General features: G+C 45.5%; 1 protein-coding gene across 4 annotated transcripts in view; it reads right to left on the minus strand.

The window, feature by feature from the left end:
• Positions 1 to 5,184: 5,184 nt before the first annotated feature.
• The window catches only part of LOC143298073 (spondin-1-like), a 325,817-nt gene continuing 305,093 nt past the window's right edge, over positions 5,185 to 25,908 (minus strand). For 3 of the 4 annotated variants that reach the window (XM_076610751.1, XM_076610753.1, XM_076610750.1), the window contains 8 exons: positions 25,216 to 25,319; positions 23,497 to 23,667; positions 20,744 to 20,991; positions 20,208 to 20,441; positions 19,414 to 19,570; positions 18,658 to 18,836; positions 12,743 to 12,844; positions 5,185 to 6,507 (listed from right to left, as the gene is read on the minus strand). In XM_076610751.1, coding sequence (XP_076466866.1) covers positions 12,797 to 12,844; positions 18,658 to 18,836; positions 19,414 to 19,570; positions 20,208 to 20,441; positions 20,744 to 20,991; positions 23,497 to 23,667; positions 25,216 to 25,319 — 1,141 coding nt within the window. In that variant the 3' untranslated portion in view covers positions 5,185 to 6,507; positions 12,743 to 12,796. The remainder of the gene's footprint in view (positions 6,508 to 12,742; positions 12,845 to 18,657; positions 18,837 to 19,413; positions 19,571 to 20,207; positions 20,442 to 20,743; positions 20,992 to 23,496; positions 23,668 to 25,215; positions 25,320 to 25,908) is intronic. The other variant, XM_076610752.1, reaches the window with a different exon arrangement.

Consider the following 25,908-nt stretch of genomic DNA (forward strand, 5'->3'; position numbering starts at 1 on the left):
TTTTAATATAATTTTTGTTTTAATGTGCTGTGAATTGGTGTCTACATGAGTGTTTCTGTCAGGTAGTGAATCAAATTGTTGTTTCTGTCATCTACTTTCTGGTTTTTTTAGTGACTACTGTTGCAGTTGACCTTTTTTCTTTCCTTTTTAAAATATATTTAAAATCTATGTGAATAGTTGGGATGTTTGTTCACCATGACATGTAGGGTTATATCATTCTTCATGCAAGCCGACATGGTTTAGTCCTTCATTTACTGTTCATTCTCATGTGTAAGTGTGGTTTCGTGTCAATTGAGATGGATGTTGTATGTTGAATAAATGACTTCATATTATGTGTAATATGATTTGTGTGTGTGTATCCTTTCCCATTCATTATATATGAACTGGGATTTATACTCCCCACCCTCCATTAGACCTCATGTGGCCTGGATCCTAGTCTTTTGAATGAGAATAAACTTAGGTCCTGTACGCAGCGTTGATTTAGCGCCCGTAAAAGAAATTGCAAGTTAACAATTTGTCTCTGGCAAATTGTGGAGAAAAATCCGGATAGAACTGCTCAAATTTCACACTTAGGCTGCGGCCATAGTAAACCCGGCCGTCCGGAGTTTTGACGGCCGTCTCTTGCTGAGGCCAAGTGCGGTCAAGGGAAATGCGAGTCGTCACTATCAAAATGGCGCGGACGAAACGGAACAGATCGTTGTTGTTGCTGTGGTTGAGGAAGAAAAGATGGAGCCTACGACGTTTCGCTCTTCTTCCTATCAACGTATGGAGAATATCACCATCTGATGCCCCAACTGCGCAATCACTCAAAGAAGTTTCATCAGTACCTCAGAATGACACCTCATTCTTTTGATCATCTTCTTGAACTCTGTGCACCTGATCTTCGAGAAAAGTCAACTAACTTCTGCCGAGCAGTTCTAGTGTGTACATCTGCGCGCACATATGTGTGTGTGTGTGTGTCGTGCGTGCGTATGTGTGTGAGAGAGAGACATGTGAATTTTAAAAAAAAACAGCAATTTAGTATGCACACTTACCATTTTCGCAATGTTCTCCTCCCACGCAGCCGCCACAAGATCTCTGTTGGCATGTCTCTTGTCACTCCTGCTGTAAATAAATGTTCTGAGCCTCACAGCACGGACAAACTTCTCTTCGTCCATGTTTGCAAGGGAGATAAGTCATTGAAAAATCCGGAACGGAGTTCTTCCCCTTTCTCTTGACCCGGCAAACGGACGTTTTGCACCAAAGTCGAAACGACGGGTTGAAAATGCCGGGCCGGGCCTGCTCCACTATGGCCACCCACATCCGTCATCGGTGACGCCACAGAGCAATTAAGCCAGGCAGGTTCTTTTACCCGGGCCGGCAAAAAAGACGGCGGTAAAAAACCGGGTTTACTATGGCCGCAGCCTTAGAAATCTGTTGTGACAAAAAAGTAATATGATACAATGCAAAACAATGCAGTTCAATTCAACACAAGGCAAGTTATCATCCTCTAATAACCATGCAGAAGTATTCTGTTGTGGGGACTTACCTCCAACCATGGTAAGAGAGAGAGGGGAATACGGTTATGCTACACACAAACACACACACACACCAAGATCTGAAACCAGCAGTTGTAAAATAGTTTACTGACAATAGTGATATCACAATATGGTACAAACTGATGGGAAAAAAAATAAAGCATTGTACAATTACAAGTAGTTTGGACAACAAACAGACTTGTTTATTTATTTACACACTTGGAGAACATTTTGACCTCAGCAGTTTGCATAATGACTGACTGTGCTGTGTCACCTGGTGTCTGATTTGCCAGCAGTGGTCTTAATCTTCATCACCGATGAACATATATACATTTTTTTCAACACATCGGTGTTCTTTTATACCCCATATACCACCATAGGATTATATGGAAAAGGGAGATAATTATTGTAAACCTGCTGGCTTGTAAAGAAATTGGATGGGGAAAAGTTTGATATATCTTTGCGTGTGTGAGTATGCATGTGTTTGCATGCATGCGGTTATGCGTGTGTGTGTGTATCTTTTGAAGGTTAAATCCAATGTTATATCTGTGTGTTTCATTCACATATATTTTTTCTCCATCTGAATAAAACTATATATATATATATCAGCTGGAAAACCATTAAAACGATTAATTAAAAGACTTTAGTCAAAGCAACAATATATTGGGTATGTTTGACTGCCTAAACAAGAGAGGAATATGATTTCCCCAATATTTTGATAACTCTGAGTACATGCATGTATGAATGTGTGTGATGTGGGAGTATCAGTATTATGTCAAATCTCTGTATGTCTGTACATAAGTTTGAGTAATGTGAGTGTGTATGTGTGCATTTATACTTATTTTTGTTAATTCCACATTAAATATGTGGCGCATGTTTGTGTGTATGCATGCATTTGCATGTGTGTGTGTGCCTTAACAAGCAAAAATAATAAAATAGTCATGAGACAACAATAAACATGACTGCAACATTTGGCAAATCGAACGAAGGCCCATAAAAAAAAAAAGCAAAAAAAGATCGACAACTCCAATCAACGTGATCAGTCCAATAAATAATCAACATTATCTGAATCTAGAATGAATGAGGTACATTGACATGCCAATCATGTCATAGTTTTTCTTTTTCTTTTTTTTTCTTTATTTTTGGTAAGCACACCACACACCACCACAAATAATAGATATGTACATCTTTACTTCCTCACTCATTCAAGTTTACCCCCCACTTCTCACCTACCCCCACCTACCCCCTGCCTCCCCTCCCAACCCCACCCCCCTCTCTGCAGGTTACCCACAGGTCCAGTGCAGCATTGGTAGACGTTGCACACCTTTCACTCTGAACCAAACTCCTAGCACTAAGTATGACTGTCACGTCATATAACAGGGACAAAGCCAAAACGATAAATCACAACAACCATGACCAATACAACAACACCAACACACATCCAAAGCCCCACCCCAACATGTACAAGAGCACTGACAACAGACGATGGTGTACTCTGATAAATAAATAACGATACAGCTGTTCCCTTTCTGTCATTATTAGTGTTCCTCTTAGACTTGTTCAAAGATTAAGGTTAAAGACTTGTTCAAAGATTAAGGTTAAAGGTGCCACAGCAGCCTTTAACGGCCACTGGGGCAGGGAATTCATACCCACTGTGTCTCAGGCGTGGCACAGGAAGGCGGGGCCTGATTCTCTCCTTCTGGCCATTTTGACCTGTCCCTGCCAAGTCAGGTACCCATTCACACCTGGCTGGGGTGAGGAGAATCGGAGTACAGTGCCTTTCTCAAGGACACAACACCATGCCGAAACGGGGCCTCGAACCCTGATCACTGGTGAACACTGGGTCAGAAGCCCAGTCCAACACCTGAGCGATTCGGCCATAGCTGCTGCTTGATAGGTATTTTAAAAAAACAAGCACCACCCCCCTCCCCCGCCCCCCAACCAAACAAAAAAACCGTAAAGGAATCTGTTTGCAACCCCCAGCCTCCCTTCCCATTCCCCCTCCCCTGCCCCTCCCCCCCGTGATGTCCACATCCATCACTCTGATTAAACCGCTCTTCACACTCGGCCAGTGTTCTCTTGCCCTCGCTCTGTCCCTGCCCTCAGAAACAAATGAATAAATAAACAAAGCAGTCAATCAACCAATCAATAAAAAGCTCTGGCTTGCTGAATCCTCGTTGCCAGGGGGCGCTGCACCACACTGTGGCGGCAGCATCGTCAGCAGCAGTCACAAACAGTTGGGGTGTGGGGGGTGGGGTGGGGGAGGGTTCTGAGGGGGCTGGGGGTTGGGGGGCAACACACGTCACCACTGCCAGACTTGTTGCAGACCTCTTACCCACGTTCTGCTGTAACAACTTCAAACTACACCTGCCTAGATTTGACCCCAGGGCTATTCTGGGCTATACTCGAATGACCCCCCCCCCCCCCGTCCCCTCTCTCCCCCCCCGGGGGGTTATTTGTGGCTTATCAAGATCAACCCCCTCCTCCCTGACTGAGTTGGGAGTACAACTCTTCTACGGGTTTAATCAAGCTGTTAGTGAAGAATGGTGGTTGTTCTGGGCCATCCTCACTCTTCATTATAACTGAACAGAAGGAAACGTGAGGGACAGTCTGTGTTGATTCTCACTGAGCCAGTCTATCTGTTGATTCTTGCTGAGCCAGTCTATCTGTTGATTCTTGCTGAGCCAGTCTATGAGCCAGTCTATCTGTTGATTCTTGCTGAGCCAATCTATCTGTTGATTCTCAGTCTGTTGATTCTCGCTGAGCCAATCTATCTGTTGATTCTCGCTGAGCCAATCTATCTGTTGATTCTCACTGAGCCAGTCTATCTGTTGATTTTCACTGAGCCAGTCTATCTGTTGATTCTCGCTGAGCCAATCTATCTGTTGATTCTCGCTGAGCCAATCTATCTGTTGATTCTCGCTGAGCCAATCAGTCTGTGTTGATTCTCGCTGAGCCAATCTATCTGTTGATTCTCACTGAGCCAGTCAGTCTGTTGATTCTCGCTGAGCCAGTCTATCTGTTGATTCTCGCTGAGCCAGTATCTGTTGATTCTCACTGAGCCAGTCAGTCTGTGTTGATTCTCGCTGAGCCGATCTATCTGTTGATTCTCGCTGAGCCAGTCTATCTGTTGATTCTCACTGAGCCAATCAGTCTGTGTTGATTCTCGCTGAGCCAGTCTATCTGTTGATTCTCGCTGAGCCAATCAGTCTGTGTTGATTCTCGCTGAGCCAATCAGTCTGTTGATTCTCGCTGAGCCAGTCTATCTGTTGATTCTCGCTGAGCCAGTCAGTCTGTTGATTCTCGCTGAGCCAATCAGTCTGTTCGCTGAGCCAATCAGTCTGTGTTGATTCTCGCTGAGCCAATCTGTCTGTGTTGATTCTCGCTGAGCCAATCAGTCTGTGTTGATTCTCGCTGAGCCAATCAGTCTGTGTTGATTCTCGCTGAGCCAATCAGTCTGTGTTGATTCTCACTGAGCCAATCAGTCTGTTCGCTGAGCCAATCAATCTGTGTTGATTCTCGCTGAGCCAATCTATCCAAGGGGTCATTTCCAGCTGGCCTCAAATCCATACCTATTATGAGGAGGGGTAAAATTATGGGGGTTAGTTCTGACATGTTGAAATTTACCCTGTGAACCTAGTCTACCCCCCCCCCCCCACCCCCCACCCCCACACACCCCTCCTTCCCCATGCTATGCCTGGAGGAGCTTATGCTCCTGGTGGGACCGCCCCCAAACTCCATGTTCATTCTCCTATTGAAGTACAAGCACACAGTCTGCACAGTACAAAGTGTTGGACAACAACTGACCAAAGTCTACACGTGTGAAAGGCCAGAGGCTGGACAAGGTGCGAACCACTGGGCCCCAGGTTGGACACAGGGCTTGGACACAGGGCTAACAACTGGGCCCATGAAAATGGGTTTGTTACGGAAACAGCTACAGAAGAAGCTATTTGTTGCTGCCCCACATGGCCGAGGGGGACATGGACAGTAAGGAAGGACCACATTACACCGGGGCTAGCCTGATTTGACCCTGGGGTAAAATTCTAAGACAGTACGAATAGACTGCTACACCGGGTGTCACACAGTGGTGACTGCCTGCTGAACAGACAGCCTGGCAGGACGTACAGACCAATGCAACTGAACACCAATCACACTTCCCGCAACTCACTGATCAACTGTCCACTGCAAACACTCCTTCTTTTGGGGTCCGGGTGTGTGTGAGTGTGTGTGTGTGTGTGTTTCATTCTCAATCATCAAGACATGAATCGTCTCCACCACATGTGCAGCTCTGATGTTCACAGAGGCCTGAACTCAATGAGAGCCTACGCGTGTTGTCTGACATGAGCAATCAATTCCGTGACTAATAAATATCACTGCATCATGACTTCTGCCCTCCACACGGTGAACCTTCCTCTGTCTGTCTCAAGTCTCTGTGTACTAAGAGCAACGTCAAGGATGATAGCACTCAAATTCCTGCCATGTAAGATTATAAACTTCCCTAAAATGGAGGAAAAGACAACTTACCCTGTTAAAATAACATCTTTAGCATCTTCTGCTAACATTACGTCTAAATTATCTTCCAATCGCATTCAAGATTGATGTGACAGCTTGCCTTCAGATCTGACAGTTGATCGATTCATGTGCCAGGGATAAAAAGGCCTAACTGGTTCCCATGCCTGGTGCTTGATCCAATCACATGTCAGAGACCCGTCATGTCGTCCAATCATATGTCAAAAACCTGTCACTTCGTCCAATCAGATGGCGAATCGAGCGCACGACCCAGTCAAGATTTCGAAATCACAGATCCAGTCGCCGAGTTTAAAAGTGAATGTCGTGGCAGCAACCAGAGTCACTGTGACGGAGCGAAGTTTTCAAGCTCTGACCTGAGATCTAGGCACGGAGAGAGGTGTGTCGTGTGCTGGGTGGGTGTAGTGCTGCCGTGTGTGTGTCTGTCTCACCTGTCGTCGCCTGCCTCTGTCAGCATTGACACCTGTGTAGGACAAGGTGCACATCACTCACATGATTTGTTTCACTTCACAGTTTACGAAGTCATTTATCTGTTTGTCTACTTATTCATTGCAGCGTTGTTTGCATTTCCACAGAAAAAAATGGTGCCAACCACAACTGTGAGATCTACTGAATCATGTTGATGTCCTCTTAGATATTTTGTAATGTTTGTCATAATCTTTTTTTTAAAGGCAGCGAAAAGCAATCATTTGTCAAAAAATAATCATTTACGTCTGCCATTGTTTTTAACTGTGATATATCAATTTCAATCAAACTTACTTTTCCTAAAAAAACAAACAAAAGTCAACAGAAATTCTGATGGATTTGGAGTTCTTGCAGATTTTAAAATGTGAGAGACTGTGAGAACATTATATATTTCCAGAATGTAAACATTTTCGTCACGAAACATTCTAACAAGCATGTCTTCAGGAGTGTACAAGCCAAACCAAGTAATCTTCCATCATGAGCAATGGGGAAAGACAGAATGCAGGGTGTGACGATAAAATGTCATTCCACAGAGCACACAGGTCAGAAAGAAAAAGACAGGAATGCAGGGTGTGACGTCAAAATGTGGTGTGACGACAAAATGTCATTCCACCGAGCACACAGGTCAGAAAGAAAAAGACAGGAATGCAGGGTGTGACGTCAAAATGTGGTGTGACGACAAAATGTCATTCCACAGAGCACACAGGTCAGAAAGAAAAAGACAGGAATGCAGGGTGTGACGTCAAAATGTGGTGTGACGACAAAATGTCATTCCACAGAGCACACAGGTCAGAAAGAAAAAGACGGGATGCAGGGTGTGACGTCAAAATGTGGTGTGACGACAAAATGTCATTCCACAGAACACACAGGTCAGAAAGAGAAAAGGAAAACACTCATGGACGTTCATGCCAAACACGGTGCCGTTAAACAGACAGAAAAACTGATCACTGTGCAACACATGCCATGGTGCCAATGTGGGACAGCCTGCTCACGTCCTGATAAGCCACACACATCGCAACATGCCGGTGCTCATGTCCTGATAAGCCACACACATCGCAACATGCCGGTGCTCATGTCCTGATAAGCCACACACATCGCCACATGCCGGTGCTCATGTCCTGATAAGCCACACACATCGCCACATGCCGGTGCTCATGTCCTGATAAGCCACACATCGCCACATGCCGGTGCTCATTTCCTGATAAGCCACACACATCGCCACATGCCGGTGCTCATGTCCTGATAAGCCACACATCGCCACATGCCGGTGCTCATGTCCTGATAAGCCACACATCGCCACATGCCGGTGCTCATTTCCTGATAAGCCACACATCGCCACATGCCGGTGCTCATGTCCTGATAAGCCACACATCGCCACATGCCGGTGCTCATGTCCTGATAAGCCACACACATCGCCACATGCCGGTGCTCATGTCCTGATAAGCCACACACATCGCCACATGCCGGTGCTCATGTCCTGATAAGCCACACACATCGCCACATGCCGGTGCTCATGTCCTGATAAGCCACACACATCGCCACATGCCGGTGCTCTTGTTCAATATTTATCAATTTTGTTTTGCTTTTTGTGTGTGGTTTCATGTAATTTTGCATGCGTGTTTTATAAACCTTTTTCAGGTTTAACTGACATTAAAATTTCTGATTCTGATTCTGCTCGTTAGCAGTAATTGTTCAGTGTTCACCTTTCTCCTCTTCCTTTCTCTAAATGATTATCAGAACACAGTGCAAGGAAGAAGGCCAAAAGCCTTTTGCTCCTTCCTCCAGATGTCTTCATTATCCCCGCACGCTACAGAACAGCACAGCCAGGACCACCCTCTGACCTACCTGGTTCGGGTTGTGCGGTGAGACGTCCAGTGACGGACAAACTACATCAAGAAAACCTCGCAGCGCTATCAGTACTGCAGAGTGCTATCAACCAGTCCAGCTGACAGTGACAAATGGTGGGCTGAGTCATCAGAGACACAGCAAGCCGGGCTGTCTTCATCAGGCTCTTGTCAACGACACACTGGCACACGTTCAGAGATTAGAAGAAAATTCAGACTATAAAAATTATGGTGCTGTACTGACACCTTGTTCTGACGGGTGAATCTGGAGTGTTCTGGTAATGGTCCTCTTACAGGCCAACTACTTCTGCTGTACAGAGAGAGAGAGAGAGAGACAGAGACAGAGAGAGAGGGAGAAGAATATGATGGTAGGCTTTATCCCGAAAGAACACCCACGGATCATCCTAGAAAAGCACGAAGAATAGTCACAACCCACTGGCTGTCACATGGTCTGTCTGGCGATATTGTCATCCTAAAAAGTTATCCACGACAGCTATGTGCATCTATCCTGAGGGACAGACCAGAAACCTCGTGGAACCCTCGCTCCACTCTTTCAGCCCAGACCACTGGGCCCCGGGCACTGAACAGAGCTCCACAACACCACGGGGCCACACCACCACCAGCATCACGTGACACCAGCCAGGCAGCCTGCAGCGTGTCAGTCAGCTCTGGCATCAAGCATCGGGCAACAGTTGGAAGGGAAGCACACGAACCAAGAGGACCCAAACCACGTGTCCCGGAACCTGCAGGAAAGTGGGCTGACCCAGCTCCACACGGCCCCATGACAAGACGGAAACTCGCCGCTTACACACGTTGCAGACGCGCCTCGTACTGACGGCTGTCTCTTCACAGTTAACTGAACTGATTTATTTCGTCATCTACAGTCACTGAAGTTCCTAATGTAAAACAATTTGAACTCTATTTAAGGAGAAAACAACAACAACAAACCGCTGAATAATTGTTCATCATCGTTGTTGTTATAACTTCACAGTGTGGCCACACCATGGACTGTATCTATGACAACCTTACATCCAAGGCGTCTCTGAAGTAGATACAGTCCACCTTCACTGAGAAGAAAGAGCAAAAGACTGTCTCACTCTTCCACAGCTTAACAGCAGTTCAGAAAAAAAAAAGTCTGACAGCTGAAATACACCCTCCTCCCTCCCACCATGCCATGTCTGCCATACTACCGAACCGACAGTTCCCAAATTTCTTCAGACAGGAGAAAACTTGCTGCAGCAACCCGAACAATGAAGAGGTCTCTTCAGAGCTCTCAGACATACAGGCAGGTCCCCTGTCTCTTACATCAACTTTAAAAAACAACAAACTAGAAACCAGAAACTACACTGGACAAAGAAATATCACCTAATGGACTCGTTGACTAAAACACAAATTATCAATCATGCAATAAATCTCAAAAATAGAATAAAAAAGGACATGCACGTTGTAATCAATGTTTTCTTTAGCAGAGAAAAACTGGGTGAGGGGAAAACGCTGTGCATATTTCATCAAACAGCAAATCGCCAACATGCAGTACAGGGTGCGGTCTATATTTGTTAACGTGAATGTGCACATTGGCAAAATATCATCATCATAATAATCATTATCAAAACGATAAAGACATCAACAACAATAACAGAGTAAAGAGGTATGGTTATGCTGCAATGTGTCCAAGGAGAGTGGTCACAGTCAGTGACCACAACACTGTTCACGGCCAGATAGTCAGGGTTCACGGCGAGATAGGTTAAAGGTCAAAGGTCCCATAGCCTTTTAAGGCCATCGGGGCAGTGAATGAAACTCCACGGTGTGTAGAGCTTGGCACAGGAAGGCGGGACCCAGTCCTCTCCTTCCCACACTCCCTGTGACCCTCCCCCACCCCCCAACCAGTCAGGACGTCACCCAGTCACACCAGGACAGAGTGGGGGAAAATCGGACTACAGTGCCTTTCCCAAGGACACAACACCATGCCGAAACGGGGCCTGGAATTGTCATCACTGGAGAACACTGGATCACAGGTGAACACTGGATCACAGGTGCTATGCCTGACGCATTCTGCCGCGTTACGCCTTGGGTCGTCAGAGGTAGGTACAACACAGGTAAGCCAGTCAGTACAGGAGACACAAAGGCAACGAACTGTCGGTTTCTGACAACATCAGTGGCCATGGTCTCCCCCCTCCCCCCTCATCACCCAGTGTTCTGGCAGCTGTCACGGAGGGAAAGCCAAACCAAGTGTGTGTTGCTGGACTGTAGTGCGGTCTTCTTGTCTGGTCTCTCTCTCACTCACCACCCTCCCTCCCCTCACCCATCCTCCACATGCACAGTGTGTGTGTGTGTGTGTGTGTGTGTGTGTGTGTGTGTGTGTGTGCTGAAATGACTGAATGTGTGCGTGGCTAAACCACCTTGTAGTGGATAGACAATAAACAAGTGAGAGTAACTGTCGTTTCCTTTGTGAATTTTTCAACACAGCCCTATCTGTAGCGGTGTAACTATAATCTGTGTGTGTGTGTGTGTGTGTGTGTGTGTGTGTGTGTGTGTGTGTGTGTGTGTGTGTGTGTGACAGAGAGAGAGATAGAGAGAGACAGAGAGAGAGAGAGACAGAGATTTCTGAAGAAGCCGAATAACAGTTTACTGTGTACATTCTTACTGGACAGAGCACGTCGTTTCTTTGGAGAAGAACTATAACAATCTACCAACCGCCCTAGATCACTAGCAGGTATGCTACACTGTGCTTAAAGTCCAGAACTCTTTAGGTATGCTACACTGTGCTACAAGTCCAGAACTGACTCTTTAGGTATGCTACACTGTGCTAAAAGTCCAGAACACTTTAGGTATGCTACACTGTGCTTAAAGTCCAGAACTCTTTAGGTATGCTACACTGCTAAAATTCCAGAACACTTTAGGTATGCTACACTGTGCTAAAAGCCCAGAACACTTTAGGTATGCTACACTGTGCTTAAAGTCCAGAACTCTTTAGGTATGCTACACTGCTAAAATTCCAGAACTCTTTAGGTATGCTGCACTGTGCTTAAAGTCCAGAACTCTTTAGGTATGCTACACTGTGCTAAAATTCCAGAACTCTTTAGGTATGCTACACTGTGCTTAAAGTCCAGAACTCTTTAGGTATGCTACACTGTGCTAAAATTCCAGAACTCTTTAGGTATGCTACACTGTGCTAAAAGTCCAGAACTCTTTAGGTATGCTACACTGTGCTAAAAGTCCAGAACTCTTTAGGTATGCTACACTGTGCTAAAAGTCCAGAACTCTTTAGGTATGCTACACTGTGCTAAAAGTCCAGAACTCTTTAGGTATGCTAACTGTGCACACATCCCCGCTACCTGTCACCCCACGGAACAAAGCCATTACATAGTGTACACTGATAACAGGCGCTTATTGGAAACAAACAAATCAAAAGAAAACCCAGCTTGTAACAATCAACAATCAAAGCGAGAGAAAAAAAAAAGGGGTATTGTGAGGTCATGTGACATGACTAATTTTGTACAAAAACGACAAGAAAATAAACGAGCCAGAACGGACACTGTACAAACTGTTTGTGAAGAGAGAAAAAAAAGGAGAGAAAAAAAAACCAACAAAAAAAGAAAAAGAAAAAAAAGAAGAAAAAAGAAAAAAAAAAAGAAAAAAAAAGAAAAAAGAAAAGCACCAGAACTTTGTTACCCTTCCCAGTTTTCTACACTTCAAACTGCTGACTCTGTTGAAGACCTCTGGTGTGTGACGATTCTCTCAGAGCTCTGGTGTGTGACGATTCTCTACAAGAGTCAGGGTGGTCAGCGGTCAACAGAAACAGTCCAGAGAGAGGGATGGAAGAGTCACCGCCACACAGAACTTGCTCTCCTCAGCAGCCAGCCAGGGTTAGTCATGAAGACCAGTCAGGCCACAACGTTCACTGGCTAGTCTTCCAGCCACATGCTCTTCTACCAGCAGCAAACGTTAGACTCACGTTAGTTTCTGCCGCGTTGTTATAACGTCACCGCTACTGGCCATGCAAAAAACAAAACAACAACAAAAAAACACAAAAAACAACAAAAAGCAAATAAACAATTTAAAAAATGAACGAAAAAAAAACACACGAAAGTTGTCCAGAGTGTGAGTGTGTGCGCATGCCCAGAAGGAAGTAGGGGGAGACAAGAGGGGTGGTGCAGGAGACAGGGCCGATATGACGGAGGGCGGACAGGTACAGCTGCACTCGTGCTGCACTGATCCACACACACTGCTCCAACCCTCTCTCTCTCTCTGTCTCTCTCCGCAGCTGCCACTAGAGTTCTCTATCTCAATCAAAAGCAAGTGCTGAGAGGTAAGTAGGTCACTAGGTCATGCACAACACGCGTTCCCCTGACATGCGCGCAGTGCACGTGCATGCATGCAGCCACATACGAGATGGGGGCTGCGAGGAGGAGGAGGAGGAGGGGGTGGTATGCGCTATCGGGGTTAGTAGCGGCGATGGAACATCATGAAGTAATTGATTTTCTTTTCAACCTGAAACCACAGAAAACACACAATGCAACACAGTGGGCATTAGACACGGAGTCAGCAGCAACCACCAGATAATATACCTGTCAGTCACAAACATTGTGCACAACACTGTACGGGTCAGTTGTGTGTTGGGGGTAGGAGCAGTCTGTGTCTTCGTTTACAATACAGGCATCACGTGCATGCTTCTCCAAAACCGTCTGCCTCAAATGTCACCCAGTTCTGATTCTTTATATTTCATTTTGTTTGTTGGTGGTTAATACACAGTGACGTGAGAACTGACAGAAGTGTGTTATTTAACGCGTATTGACCGACACGTTGTGGTCACGAAACACGAGAAACAGCCAAGGGACTGTAGAGGGAGGGCGCAGACGGGGGCGGCAGAGAAAGAGCTGGTCCGACAACGTCAAGGAATGGACCAAAATGACGATGCCAGATCTCCTCACGACAGCTGCCAACAGAACGGCGTGGCGAGCTATGACATCTTCCTCATGTCCCCCCCCAACGACCCCAGCGGTCGAGGGAGGGAGTGAGTGAGTGGGGTGGTTACATTCGATGTAACGTCACATCCACAGGCAGTTACTGCAGCAGGTATACAAGTTAACACCACAGATATGGGCCACAGAGGTCTGCTGGTCCTGTGTTGGCCTGACTCTGTCTCACCACGGCTATGGGCCACAGAGGTCTGGTGCTGACCTGGTTCTGTGTTGGCCTGACTCCCTCACCACGGCTATGGGCCACAGAGATCTGCTGCTGACTTGGTCCTGTGTTGGCCTGACTCAGTCTCACCACGGCTATGGGCCACAGAGGTCTGCTGGTGACTTGGTCCTGTGTTGGCCTGACTCTGTCTCACCACGGCTATGGGCCACAGAGATCTGCTGGTGACTTGGCCCTGTGTTGGCCTGACTCTGTCTCACCACGGCTATGGGCCACAGAGATCTGCTGGTGACTTGGTCCTGTGTTGGCCTGACTCTGTCTCACCACGGCTATGGGCCACAGAGGTCTGCTGCTGACTTGGTCCTGTGTTGGCCTGACTCTGTCTCACCACGGCTATGGGCCACAGAGATCTGCTGCAGACTTGGTCCTGTGTTGGCCTGACTCAGTCTCACCACGGCTATGGGCCACAGAGGTCTGCTGGTGACTTGGTCCTGTGTTGGCCTGACTCCCTCACCACGGCTATGGGCCACAGAGGTCTGCTGCTGACTTGGTCCTGTGTTGGCCTGACTCAGTCTCACCACGGCTCGCTGTTACCATGGCTGGGCATGACCCTGACCCACTGTTACCACTGCCTACTATCTCCATGACCCATTATTACCATGATCCACCATTACTATTACCATCACTCACAATTACCAACGCCCACTTATCAACTTGGCACCCTGTTTTGTGGTCCAGAAAGAATTTCTTTTCATTCGGAGATATTTTCTCCAGCTGAAAACACAAATGACTTCAAATGATTTGACGCCTAGCGCATCAGACATGGGTTGTTTTCAATCAATTTCTTCGGTTTCTTAAAAAAAAAAAAATCACTCTAATTTGTTTTTGGAGAAGCATGCACAAGATTAAAAAATATGAGCAAAGTGTATACACATGTTTGTTGTTTTGACATCAAAATAAGTATACACATGTTTGTTGTTTTGACATCAAAATAAGTATACACATGTTTGTTGTTTTGACATCAAAATAAGTATACACATGCTTGTTGTTTTGACATCAAAATAAGTATACACATGTTTGTTGTTTTGACATCAAAATAAGTATACACATGTTTGTTGTTTTGACGTCAAAATAAGTATACACATGTTTGTTGTTTTGACATCAAAATAAGTATACACATGTTTGTTGTTTTGACGTCAAAATAAGTATACACATGTTTGTTGTTTTGACATCAAAATAAGTATACACATGTTTGTTGTTTTGACGTCAAAATAAGTATACACATGTTTGTTGTTTTGACATCAAAATAAGTATACACATGTTTGTTGTTTTGACGTCAAAATAAGTATACACATGTTTGTTGTTTTGACATCAAAATAAGTATACACATGTTTGTTGTTTTGACATCAAAATAAGTAGTAAGGAGACACTACAGACCGACACACATCGACCCCACATCATGCTCTCAGTGTCATACACGACATTCGTATTAAAAGTCAATACAAAATCTGTCCAATACAGTTGCTTTTTTTTTTTTTCCGAAGAGTAAGTCTTGTTTCTCTACAAACACACACACACAAAAATCTGAGATATGTGAGACAGGTTTCACAGACTAATGTATTTATACATGCACACATATACAGGGTTCACAGAAATTTAGGGACCATTCCAGGAAAGCAGGTAGTTCTTCATAAGACAAAACAAAAAAAATCAAGAGATGATTTGATTTAGGCAGGCTCTGTGCGGTACACCACCACTCTCTCTGATCACACTGACGGCTGTTTCAGGCACACTGCACCATGAAACTTGTTAAATGCCATTGATCGAGCGATGCTTCAGGCAGAAATTGACAGTTATCCAGTTGTTTACCAACGACAGCTGTAGCTTTTCATTGTAAAAAAGAAAAAGAAAAAGAAAAAAAAAGGGGGCAGTGCATGTGAAAGAAAGGCCCAGTGGATATGAGAGGTGCTCACCACACCAGCTGCACACACCACCATCTGCCGGAAATTCACCATCACTTCATAGTACCCCCGATAAAAAACAAACAAACAAACAACATTGCCAGTTCCAAAGTAGTCCTTACATTTTTGTGAACCATGTATAAAAGACTACGCTTAACACACACTATGAATATGACCATGGCGCTCTTTCAACATTGCCAGTCCAGACTCCCCACTACAGACTACGACCACCTGGTTTCTGTACTACTGTACAAGCATATTCAAGCAGGCTGCAGCTTCACCTATCTTTCTGTAAAACCCAGTTTCTGCATGTGTAAATGTATCTAAAGAGCTGCTTAAAACGAGCCTATTTTTCTTGTGTAAAATGTGTTTATACTAGCTGCCTAAACTAAGCCAGATTTTCTTATTGTACAATCTACTATGAATCGTTTGAAAGATATGTTTTCTTGGTGTGTAGGTTACGGCACATGGAGTGTACACGACAGACAGGACATACCACTTCACATACTCCGAAATTTGTGTTTGCTTGCGTCAGTCAGACCCGTCTTGTACACGACAAACCGCTGGTGCTGACAATGTATTGGTAATGTGATGTTAACATGTACTGGTAATGTGATGTTAACATGTACTGGTAATGTGATGCTGACAATGTATTGGTAATGTGATGTTAACATGTACTGGTAATGTGATGTTAACATGTACTGGTAATGTGATGTTAACATGTACTGGTAATGTGATGTTAACATGTACTGGTAATGTGATGCTGACATGTATTGGTAATGTGATGCTGACAATTTGTTGGTAATGTGATGCTGACATGTATTGGTAATGTGATGCTGACAATTTGTTGGTAATGTGATGCTGACAATTTGTTGGTAATGTGATGCTGACATGTATTGGTAATGTGATGCTGACAATTTGCTGGTAATGTGATGCTGACATGTATTGGTAATGTGATGCTGACAATTTGTTGGTAATGTGATGCTGACATGTATTGGTAATGTGATGTTGACAAGTATTGGTAATGTGATGCTGACAAGTATTGGTAATGTGATGCTGACATGTATTGGTAATGTGATGTTGACAAGTATTGGTAATGTGATGCTGACATGTATTGGTAATGTGATGCTGACAAGTATTGGTAATCTGACGTGGGCAAGTACTTTGTAATCTGATGTTGGACACTGTCACAAAGAAGTGACAGAAACAACTGACACTAACAGATCAATAATGTCAAGCTTTCAGACGCTTTCTGTGTACAGAAGGCAATGTGCAGGGACTGGCTGATGCACTGGTCTACACACAGGACAATACCATCAGCACCGTGATCCATGATTCACAGAATAAAATGGTGGTCGCAAGCTACAGCGTGCTTTGAGTTCACTTATCTGTTTCATCACAAGTCAAATTTTAGATTAAGAAATGATTATGAAGACAAGGCATCTGCACCCTTTTTCATTCTTCTTTACACTACCAGTCGCCATACAAACGCCTTCAATTCTGTCCCATAAAACAGCTGAACTCTTCTTTAAAACATCCCACCGTACCAACACCTTACTCTTCCATACGAACGGCGAAAGAGACGACGTTAACAGCGTTTCACCCCAATTACCATCATCAAAATATTGCAAGCGGAAGGCTCTTATACTGAAGACGTGAATGTTGACAAAGAATACCACAATTCTGACGACGGAAGCTAAAGGTTGGGTCATTCAGACACCCACTGGACATCCGAGGGGTCTGTGTAGAGGAGAAGAGAGGACTGGCCGTACTGCCATATAAAACAGTTAAACTCCCCTTCAAACCATCTCATCATACGAACACCTGAACCATTTGTCCTATAAAACGGTTGAACAAGCAAGAAACGTAACAAAATAGATCAATGCCAGCATACTTCACACTGACGTCACGTAATTCTGAGCACACCGCTAGATGTTTGTTTATCCTTTACCGATGAAGAGACCATGGGAAATGATCAGGTCAAGCCTACACTGATCAATGTCCGTTTCACCGCCTGTCAACCACTGCTAAATCAAGGGAAACACCCACTGCCCCCTACACAGCAAAGCGGTGCTAAACGTAGTATGTAACTTATGTACATGTTCACTAGCTGCGTTTTTACGAAACAACATCGCATTACAAGGTTGTAAAAACACAGTGCATTCTACACTGACAAACGTCAAAGTGCACACGATATACACTCACGATCCTGTACACAGGTCACGTGATTACACACATTCATACACGCCTGCATGAAGGTACACAGATACTTTACGGTGCTGTCTTCTGCAATGGCTTTATGACACAATACACAACCGATACAATATCAATGGACATGCGGGTAATTTATCATGACAAAAAGTAACCCATTGGCTCCAACTATGCCTCCATTGCACAGTCAATATTCGCATTACACACATATATATATATATCCAACAGAGGTATCTATGTTTTAGGTTGTTGCAATGCACAAAAGACCAGCTGACACTGAAAACACAGGAAGAAATGATAAGAAATCAGGAAGAAATGATAAGAAATCAGGAAGAAATGATAAGAAATCAGGAAGAAATGATAAGAAATAAACAGAATCTGGATATCTGAATGTTGACAAATAAGAACTTCTAACTTGGGGGAATTTCCGATTTAGGCATGTAGTTTTTCTGCAGTCGTGATGAAAGATAAGTGAATAAAATTCTCCTTTCATATATATATATATAAAAAACAGGTTGTTGAAATTAAAAGATCAACTGCATTTATTTCATCTCTGAAATGTGTTCACCTCAATATTCGTCGGTGGAAAAAGAAAATGGGGCTCGTTGGATTTGTCAGCCTCGGATCAATTCCAGAACGAAAACACTGACCGAAACTGCTTTGAATAAAATCTCATCCCTGAAGAGGCACTGACTCATGAAAGAAAACTTATTATTTCACTAAAATTCCGGCAATAGGCTGGAGCCAATGCTGAGAAGAGACAGGACTAAAACATCAAGACAACATCAGGAGGAAGACAGTCTGACAGCGACAGGGGATCGGGGGTAGAGAGGAGGGGGAGAGGGGGGGAGGGGGAGGGGGCATGGGGGCACTGATCTGAAAATAGATTTTTTTGGTTAGAAATCTATTATTAGAAACCTATTATTAGACATCTATTTTTAGAGCAGTGGGCAGTGGGGGCAGGGGGGAGGATGAAGAAACGTGTCATACATCAGCATCGGGGCACATGGGCAGGCTGCAGAATCGCGTCTGTCTCTTGGAGGGGCAGGCCAGGCCGCCGCGCTTGGGTTTCTGCACACGGCGCCGGCGGCGGATCTGAACGGCGTTCTCCCCGCACGACTCGGAGCACGGGGACCACTCGGCCCAGGGGCCCATCTTGCAGTTGATGGCTGGACACCACCACACAGCTCACATCAATGTTCACACACACACACACACACTCACACTCACACACGCTCACACGCACACTCATGCACATACACACGTGTGTACACACACACCGGCACACACACACCCACACTCATGCATACAAAACACATATACACACCAAACACACATAGAACAAATACACAGTGAGAGAGACAGAGAGAGAGAGAGAGAGAGAGAGGGAGAGAGAGAGAGGGAGAGAGAGAGAGAGAGAGAGAGAGAGAGAGAGAGAAGGAGAGAGAGAAGGAGAGAGAGAGGGGGAGAGAGAAGGGGAGAGAGAGAGAGAGAGAGAGAGAGAGAGAGAGAGAGAGAGAGGGAGAGAGAGAGGGAGAGAGAGGAGAGAGAGAGAGAGAGAGAGAGGGAGAGAGAGAGGGAGAGAGCACACACACACACACTACAAATAAATAATTCCCTCTCTCCATCCTCAGCCTTCCGCCCCCAGCCCCCCTGCCCACTCCCACCTTCTCAACCCCACCCCCCCTGGCCCCCCGGATCCCCCCCCTTCTCCCCCCACCCCATCAACCATCATAAAGCACTCACGACATTTCACGTTGACGCGGCACTTTTTCGTCTTCACCAAGCGACGCGGACAGCGCCGCCCGCCGTTCTCCGCTTGACGCTTCACCGCGCGGCTCCGTGTGATGGTGCCCTTACCGCACGTGACTGAACAGGATGACCACGAGGACCACGGCGTCACCTGGCGGCCAGTCCATGTCGGAAAGGAAGACAACCCACGTTTAGAAGCATCGTAGCTAAGGATAATGGAAGCGTATAATGAAGAAAGACAACAACGATGTTACGAACAGGTTTGTAACCATCACAACCATACATCACAGAAGTCCATTGCAACGTCTAACCGATTATACCATGGTGCGTCTGTCTGTCTGTCTGTCTCTCACCCATTGACGACTGCTGACAAAGTCTGCTTATCAGTGAAGAGCTGTCACCTTGTTAGCATTGAGCTTGCCGTGATGTCAGGATGTCAGTCACCATTATTTAACTTGTTCCTCTTGGGGATGACGTATGACGTTTGTTCGGCAAAATCAGTGATGGCATTCCCACGTATCCACAAAGTAGGAAACGCCACTTAAAGCTGATCTCATTTCACTAAACTTTCTGCGGTTAAACGAGTTAATATTGATTCATACACCTTGACTGCAACAACAAGGACAACAACAACGACAACCACAACAAAACAACAACCACAACAAAACAACAACTACACAATAACAACGACACTAACAACAAAACAACAACAACGACGACGACAACAACGACGACGACAACAGCAACAAAAACAACAACAGCAACAACGACAAGCACCCCCCACCAACCTGACAGTCCACGGAAGGACCCTCGTGATGTTTCCGTTGTCGTCGCCGTCTCCTGGACCGCGTTCCGCCGTGCCTCCCGTGCCGCTGTCTGCGGCTCTTCACCAGCCGCTTCTGCTTCCGGCGCAGTCGGCGCAGCATCCGCTTCTGCTCGCGCATCATGAGCAGCTTGGCCCGGGGCTCCACGTCCAGGGCTTCAGTCTGCTGCAGGAGGGCCTCCACCCTCTGCAGGGCCCGCTGTGGGGGGTAGGGGGGGGGGGAGTGAGTGAGTGAGTGAGTGGCAGAATGAATGAATGAATGAATGTATGATCAGTTCAGTTACTCAAGGAGGCGACACTGCGTTCGAACACACACACACACACACACACACACACATGATGTAAAAAATTAAGAAAAAGCACTTGTTGCTTATTCAGTTTATCATCTAAAACTAAAAAAATTTTACTTTCACTGTAACACATACGCACACACACGCCACCTCCCCCCCCCATCCTACACACAACCAATATCCCCCCCATATCCCCCCCTCCCCAACTGACCTTGACCTCCTCCAGGTTCATGGAGTCCCCGAGCTGTGCCAGCTGCTGTTTGTGGAGGAGCAGCTCCTTCTGCCTGGCGTCGGCCTCCATCTGGCGCTGCTTGTCCTCCATGGCCTGCCTCTGCAGCACGCGCTGTCTCTCCGCCAGCCGCTGCTTCTCGCGTTCCGTCCTCCGCGCCGCCTGGGCCGCCCGGCTGTCTGACATCCGGTCCTTGTCCCCTGGGTCCGAACCCTGGCGCTGGGCCTCCGCTGGTGAGGGGGCAAGGGGCGGCGTCACACCGTGTTAGTTGGTGGGGAGAGTTGATATGAGATGAACGCTTCTTTACATCATAGCCCTCTCAACACCCAGCACCCATTTAAAAAAAGAAAAGAAAAAAAAGAAAAAAAAGAAAAAAGGAAGGCGGCATGTTTTACTGAGGGGAAGATTGGACGCGGCATGGATGCGGCATGTTTTATTGAGGGCAAGATTGGACGCGGCATGTTTTACTGAGGGGAAGATTGGATAACTGAAACTTCTTTACATCATGGCCCACTACCACCCGCCTTCCCCCCTCCCCCCCGCCACACACCGAAAAGGTGGGCAACATGTTTTCTTCAGATTAGCCTGGACAAAGCTGGAGACTTCATTACACCACGCCCTCAAATCTACAGACCCCACAAAATGGACGGCAACGTTTTTATTGAGGGTAAATTGGATCAACTGATAGCTGGGTTGTTTTTTTTTTACACCATGCCACCACCCCACCCCCCTACCCATCCAGTTTCAGTTTCAGTTTCAGTAGCTCAAGGAGGCGTCACTGCGTTCGGACAAATCCATATACGCTACACCACATCTGCCAAGCAGATGCCTGACCAGTAGCGTAACCCAACGCGCTTAGTCAGACTTTGAGAAAGAAAGAAAGAAAAAAAAAGGGGGTGAATAAATAATAGATAAATACATAAAAAAAACACACAAAAAACTACCACTAATAATAATAATAATATGCATAAGGTGCAAAAACTTGATGAAGTCTCAACTAAATAAGTAAACGAATAAATAAATAAATAAATAATAATTATTAAAAAAAACAACAACAAAAAAACCGACGACTTAGAGGATGGTAACATGTTTTATTGGAGTAGAATGGATGAAAGCTTTTTTAGACTATGCCCCCACCAAACCCCGCAAAAAAAAAAAAAAAAAAAAGAAAGAAAAAAAAAAGAAGAAAGGATGGCAATATGTTTTATTGAGTGTAGAATGGACGATAGGTTCTTTACACGATGTCATCACACACACAAATTAATCATATAAAAAAAGAGAGAAATAAATCTGCAGGCTGCTACTACTTCTACTGCTACCACAAATACGACAACTACTGCTGCTGCTACTATTACTGGTAAGACGACTACTGCTGCTGCTGCTACTACTACTTGAAAAATTTTTTTTGTTTACTACTACTTCTGCTGCTACTTCTAATACGACTACTACTACTACTGCTGCTGTTACTACTATTACTTTTACTACTACTTCTGCTGCTACTACTAATACGACTACTACTACTTCTGCTGCTACTTCTCATACGACTACTACTGCTGCTGTTACTACTATTACTTTTACTACTACTTCTGCTGCTACTACTAACACGACTACTACTACTGCTGCTGCTACTACTATTACTTTCACTACTACTTCTGCTGCTACTACTAACACGACTACTACTACTGCTGCTGCTACTACTATTACTTTTACTGCTACTTCTGCTGCTACTACTAACACGACTACTACTACTGCTGCTGCTACTACTATTACTTTTACTACTACTTCTGCTGCTACTACTAACACGACTACTACTACTGCTGCTGCTACTACTACTGCTGCTACTACTATTACTTTCACTACTACTTCTGCTGCTACTACTAATACGACTACTACTGCTGCTGTTACTACTATTACTTTTACTACTACTTCTGCTGCTACTACTAATACGACTACTACTACTGCTGCTGCTACTACTATTACTTTTACTACTACTTCTGCTGCTACTACTAATACGACTACTACTACTGCTGCTGCTACTACTATTACTTTTACTGCTACTTCTGCCTCTACTATTAATACGACTACTACTGCTGCTACTACTGCTGCTACTATTAATACGACGACTACTGCTGCTACTACTGCTGCTACTATTAATACGACGACTACTGCTGCAGCAGCTACTATTAATACGACTACTGCTGCTGCTGCTACTACTACTTCTGCTGCTACCATTAATACGAGGACTACTGCTGCTGCTACTACTACTACTTCTGCTGCTACTATTAATACGAGGACTACTGCTACTACCACTACTTCTGCTGCTACTACTAATACGACGACTACTGCTGCTGCTGCTACTACTACTTCTGCTGCTACCATTAATACGAGGACTACTGCTGCTGCTACTACTACTACTTCTGCTGCTACTTTTAATACGACGACTACTGCTGCTGCTACTACCACTACTTCTGCTGCTACTACTAATACGACGACTACTGCTGCTGCTACTATTAATACGACGACTACTGCTGCTGCTACTATTAATACGACGACTACTGCTGCTGCTACCAATAATGATAAAAGAGAAGCAAGCTTATATAGTGCAGTGCCCCTGTCTCAGATGGGGCTCACCGCGCTTTACTGCTACTACAACTTCTTCTTTTACCACTACAACCACTGCAGCTACTACTGCTACTGCTACTGCTACGACAGAAAGAAAGAAGCAGGGAGCTGACCCATGTGTTCGGCACACAGCTGCACGCAGTCGTCCTCGGAGTCGAAGCGGTTGTGGTTGCCGCGACACCCGCCGTAGCTGAAGACCTGGCACTTCTGCACGCTGCTGTTGTAGAACCAGCGGGGGAAGTTGCCGCCACACGGACCGCCGTCAGCATCCAGGCTGCAGATGGCTGTGCACCACACAATGAGGGGATGTGTCAATGGGTGAATGATTGGATGAATGAATAAATATATGAATGGATGAACGGATGGGTGGATGGATGGATGGATGGATGAACGGATGGGTGGATGGATGAACGGATGGATGGACGGACGGATGGATGGATGAACGGATGGGTGGATGGATGAACGGATGGGTGGATGGATGATGGATGGATGGATGTATGAATGGATGAACGGATGGGTGAATGAATAGATGGATGGATGGATGAACGGATGGGTGAATGAATGGATGGATGAATATATGAAAGAATGAATGGTGGATAAATGGATGGATGAATGAATGAAAGAATGAATGGATGGATGATTGAATGGGTGAATAGATGGATGAATGGGTGGATGTATAAATGAATGAACGGTTGGGTGAATGAATGAATGGATGGATGAATAGATGGATGGATGGATAAATGGATGGATGGATGAATAAATGGATGGATGAATGGATGGATGAATGAATGAATGGATGGATAAGTGAATGAATAGATGTATGAATGATAAGGATACTTATGTAACACTTATCCTCGGTCGGAGACCAAGCTCTGAGCGATTTACAGAATGAATAAATGAACGAATGAATGAATGAATGAATGAATGAATGAATGAATGATGGCTTGTCACCACCCAGATGCGAGAGCAATGAAGCGACATTACAAGGAACACGTAACTCTGGTTAGACTATTGGCTGTGCATAAAGCACGAATTATTTCCCCTGCATCACTTCACCCCCCTTTCGCCACCGTGGCGGCCCGGCTGTTTCCTGTCAGGTTTGACACAGGAGAAAAAAAAAAGTTACAAGAGCACGGCTGAAATTCAGCGTCTCCTGCTGTACGCATAGGACGTACTGCACACACACACACACACACACACACACACACACACATACCTATTTAGTAACAATGCCTAACTTTCAGGTGGTGTTATTTCCAGAACAAACGCTGCTCAAAGCGCCCAACACCAATGGTTCAGTTAGAAACAAACATGACATGAGAACATAATTTTATGTGCTCTCTGTCGAACACACACACACACACACACAGACACACACACACAAACAAAACTCACAACTACCAACAACAATACTTAATTTCCATGTGGATTAATAAAGTGTTTTTGATTTGATTGATTTGATTTGAAAAACAACAACAAAACAAAACCCAATACGGTCACACATGTATTCAAATCAAACCCCGCATACGAAACAAAAAACAAAACAAAACAAAACACACACACACACACACCCACACCCACACCCACACACAAACACACACCAAAAAGCAAAAAAACAAAACAAAACACCCCCCCCCCCCCCTCCCAAACAACAAAACCAAACACAGAAAACAAACGACATAACCACAAATAATGCGCATGCAACAATTTACAGCCTCACCCAGCCCCCCCCCCCCCCCCCCCCGACCCCTCTCCCCCCCCCCCCACCCAGCACAGGTGACCAATCCAGCAACACACTGCCTGGTGAGGTGATCCAGGCCTTGAGGACTGACCTGAGAAGTTCTTCATCATGTTGGCTTTCCGGCAGTCAAAGATGGCGCCGCGACACAGATCCTTCTCCACCAGGTGCACGCCACAGTCCACTGTCTTGGAGGACCTGAACACCCCCACCCGGTCAGTACAGCACGTCAGTCAGTACAGCACGTCAGTCAGTCAGTACAGCACGTCAGTCAGTCAGTCAGTCAGTACAGCACGTCAGTCAGTCAGTACAGCACGTCAGTACAGCACGTCAGTACAGCACGTCAGTTAGTACAGCACGGTCAGTACAGCACGTCATTACAGCACGTCAGTCAGTCAGTCAGTCAGTACAGCACGTCAGTTAGTACAGCACGGTAGGTACAGCACGTCAGTCAGTCAGTCAGTACAGCACGTCAGTTAGTACAGCACGTCAGTTAGTCAGTCAGTACAGCACGTCAGTTAGTACAGCACGGTCAGTACAGCACGTCAGTCAGTACAGCACGTCAGTTAGTACAGCACGGTCAGTACAGCACGTCAGTTAGTCAGTCAGTACAGCACGTCAGTTAGTACAGCACGGTCAGTACAGCACGTCAGTCAGTACAGCACGTCAGTTAGTACAGCACGTCAGTCAGTACAGCACGTCAGTCAGTCAGTCAGTACAGCACGTCAGTCAGTCAGTACAGCACGTCAGTCAGTCAGTCAGTACAGCACGTCAGTCAGTCAGTACA

Source organism: Babylonia areolata, chromosome 23, assembly GCF_041734735.1.
Source record: "Babylonia areolata isolate BAREFJ2019XMU chromosome 23, ASM4173473v1, whole genome shotgun sequence".
Lineage (NCBI taxonomy): Eukaryota > Metazoa > Mollusca > Gastropoda > Neogastropoda > Buccinidae > Babylonia > Babylonia areolata.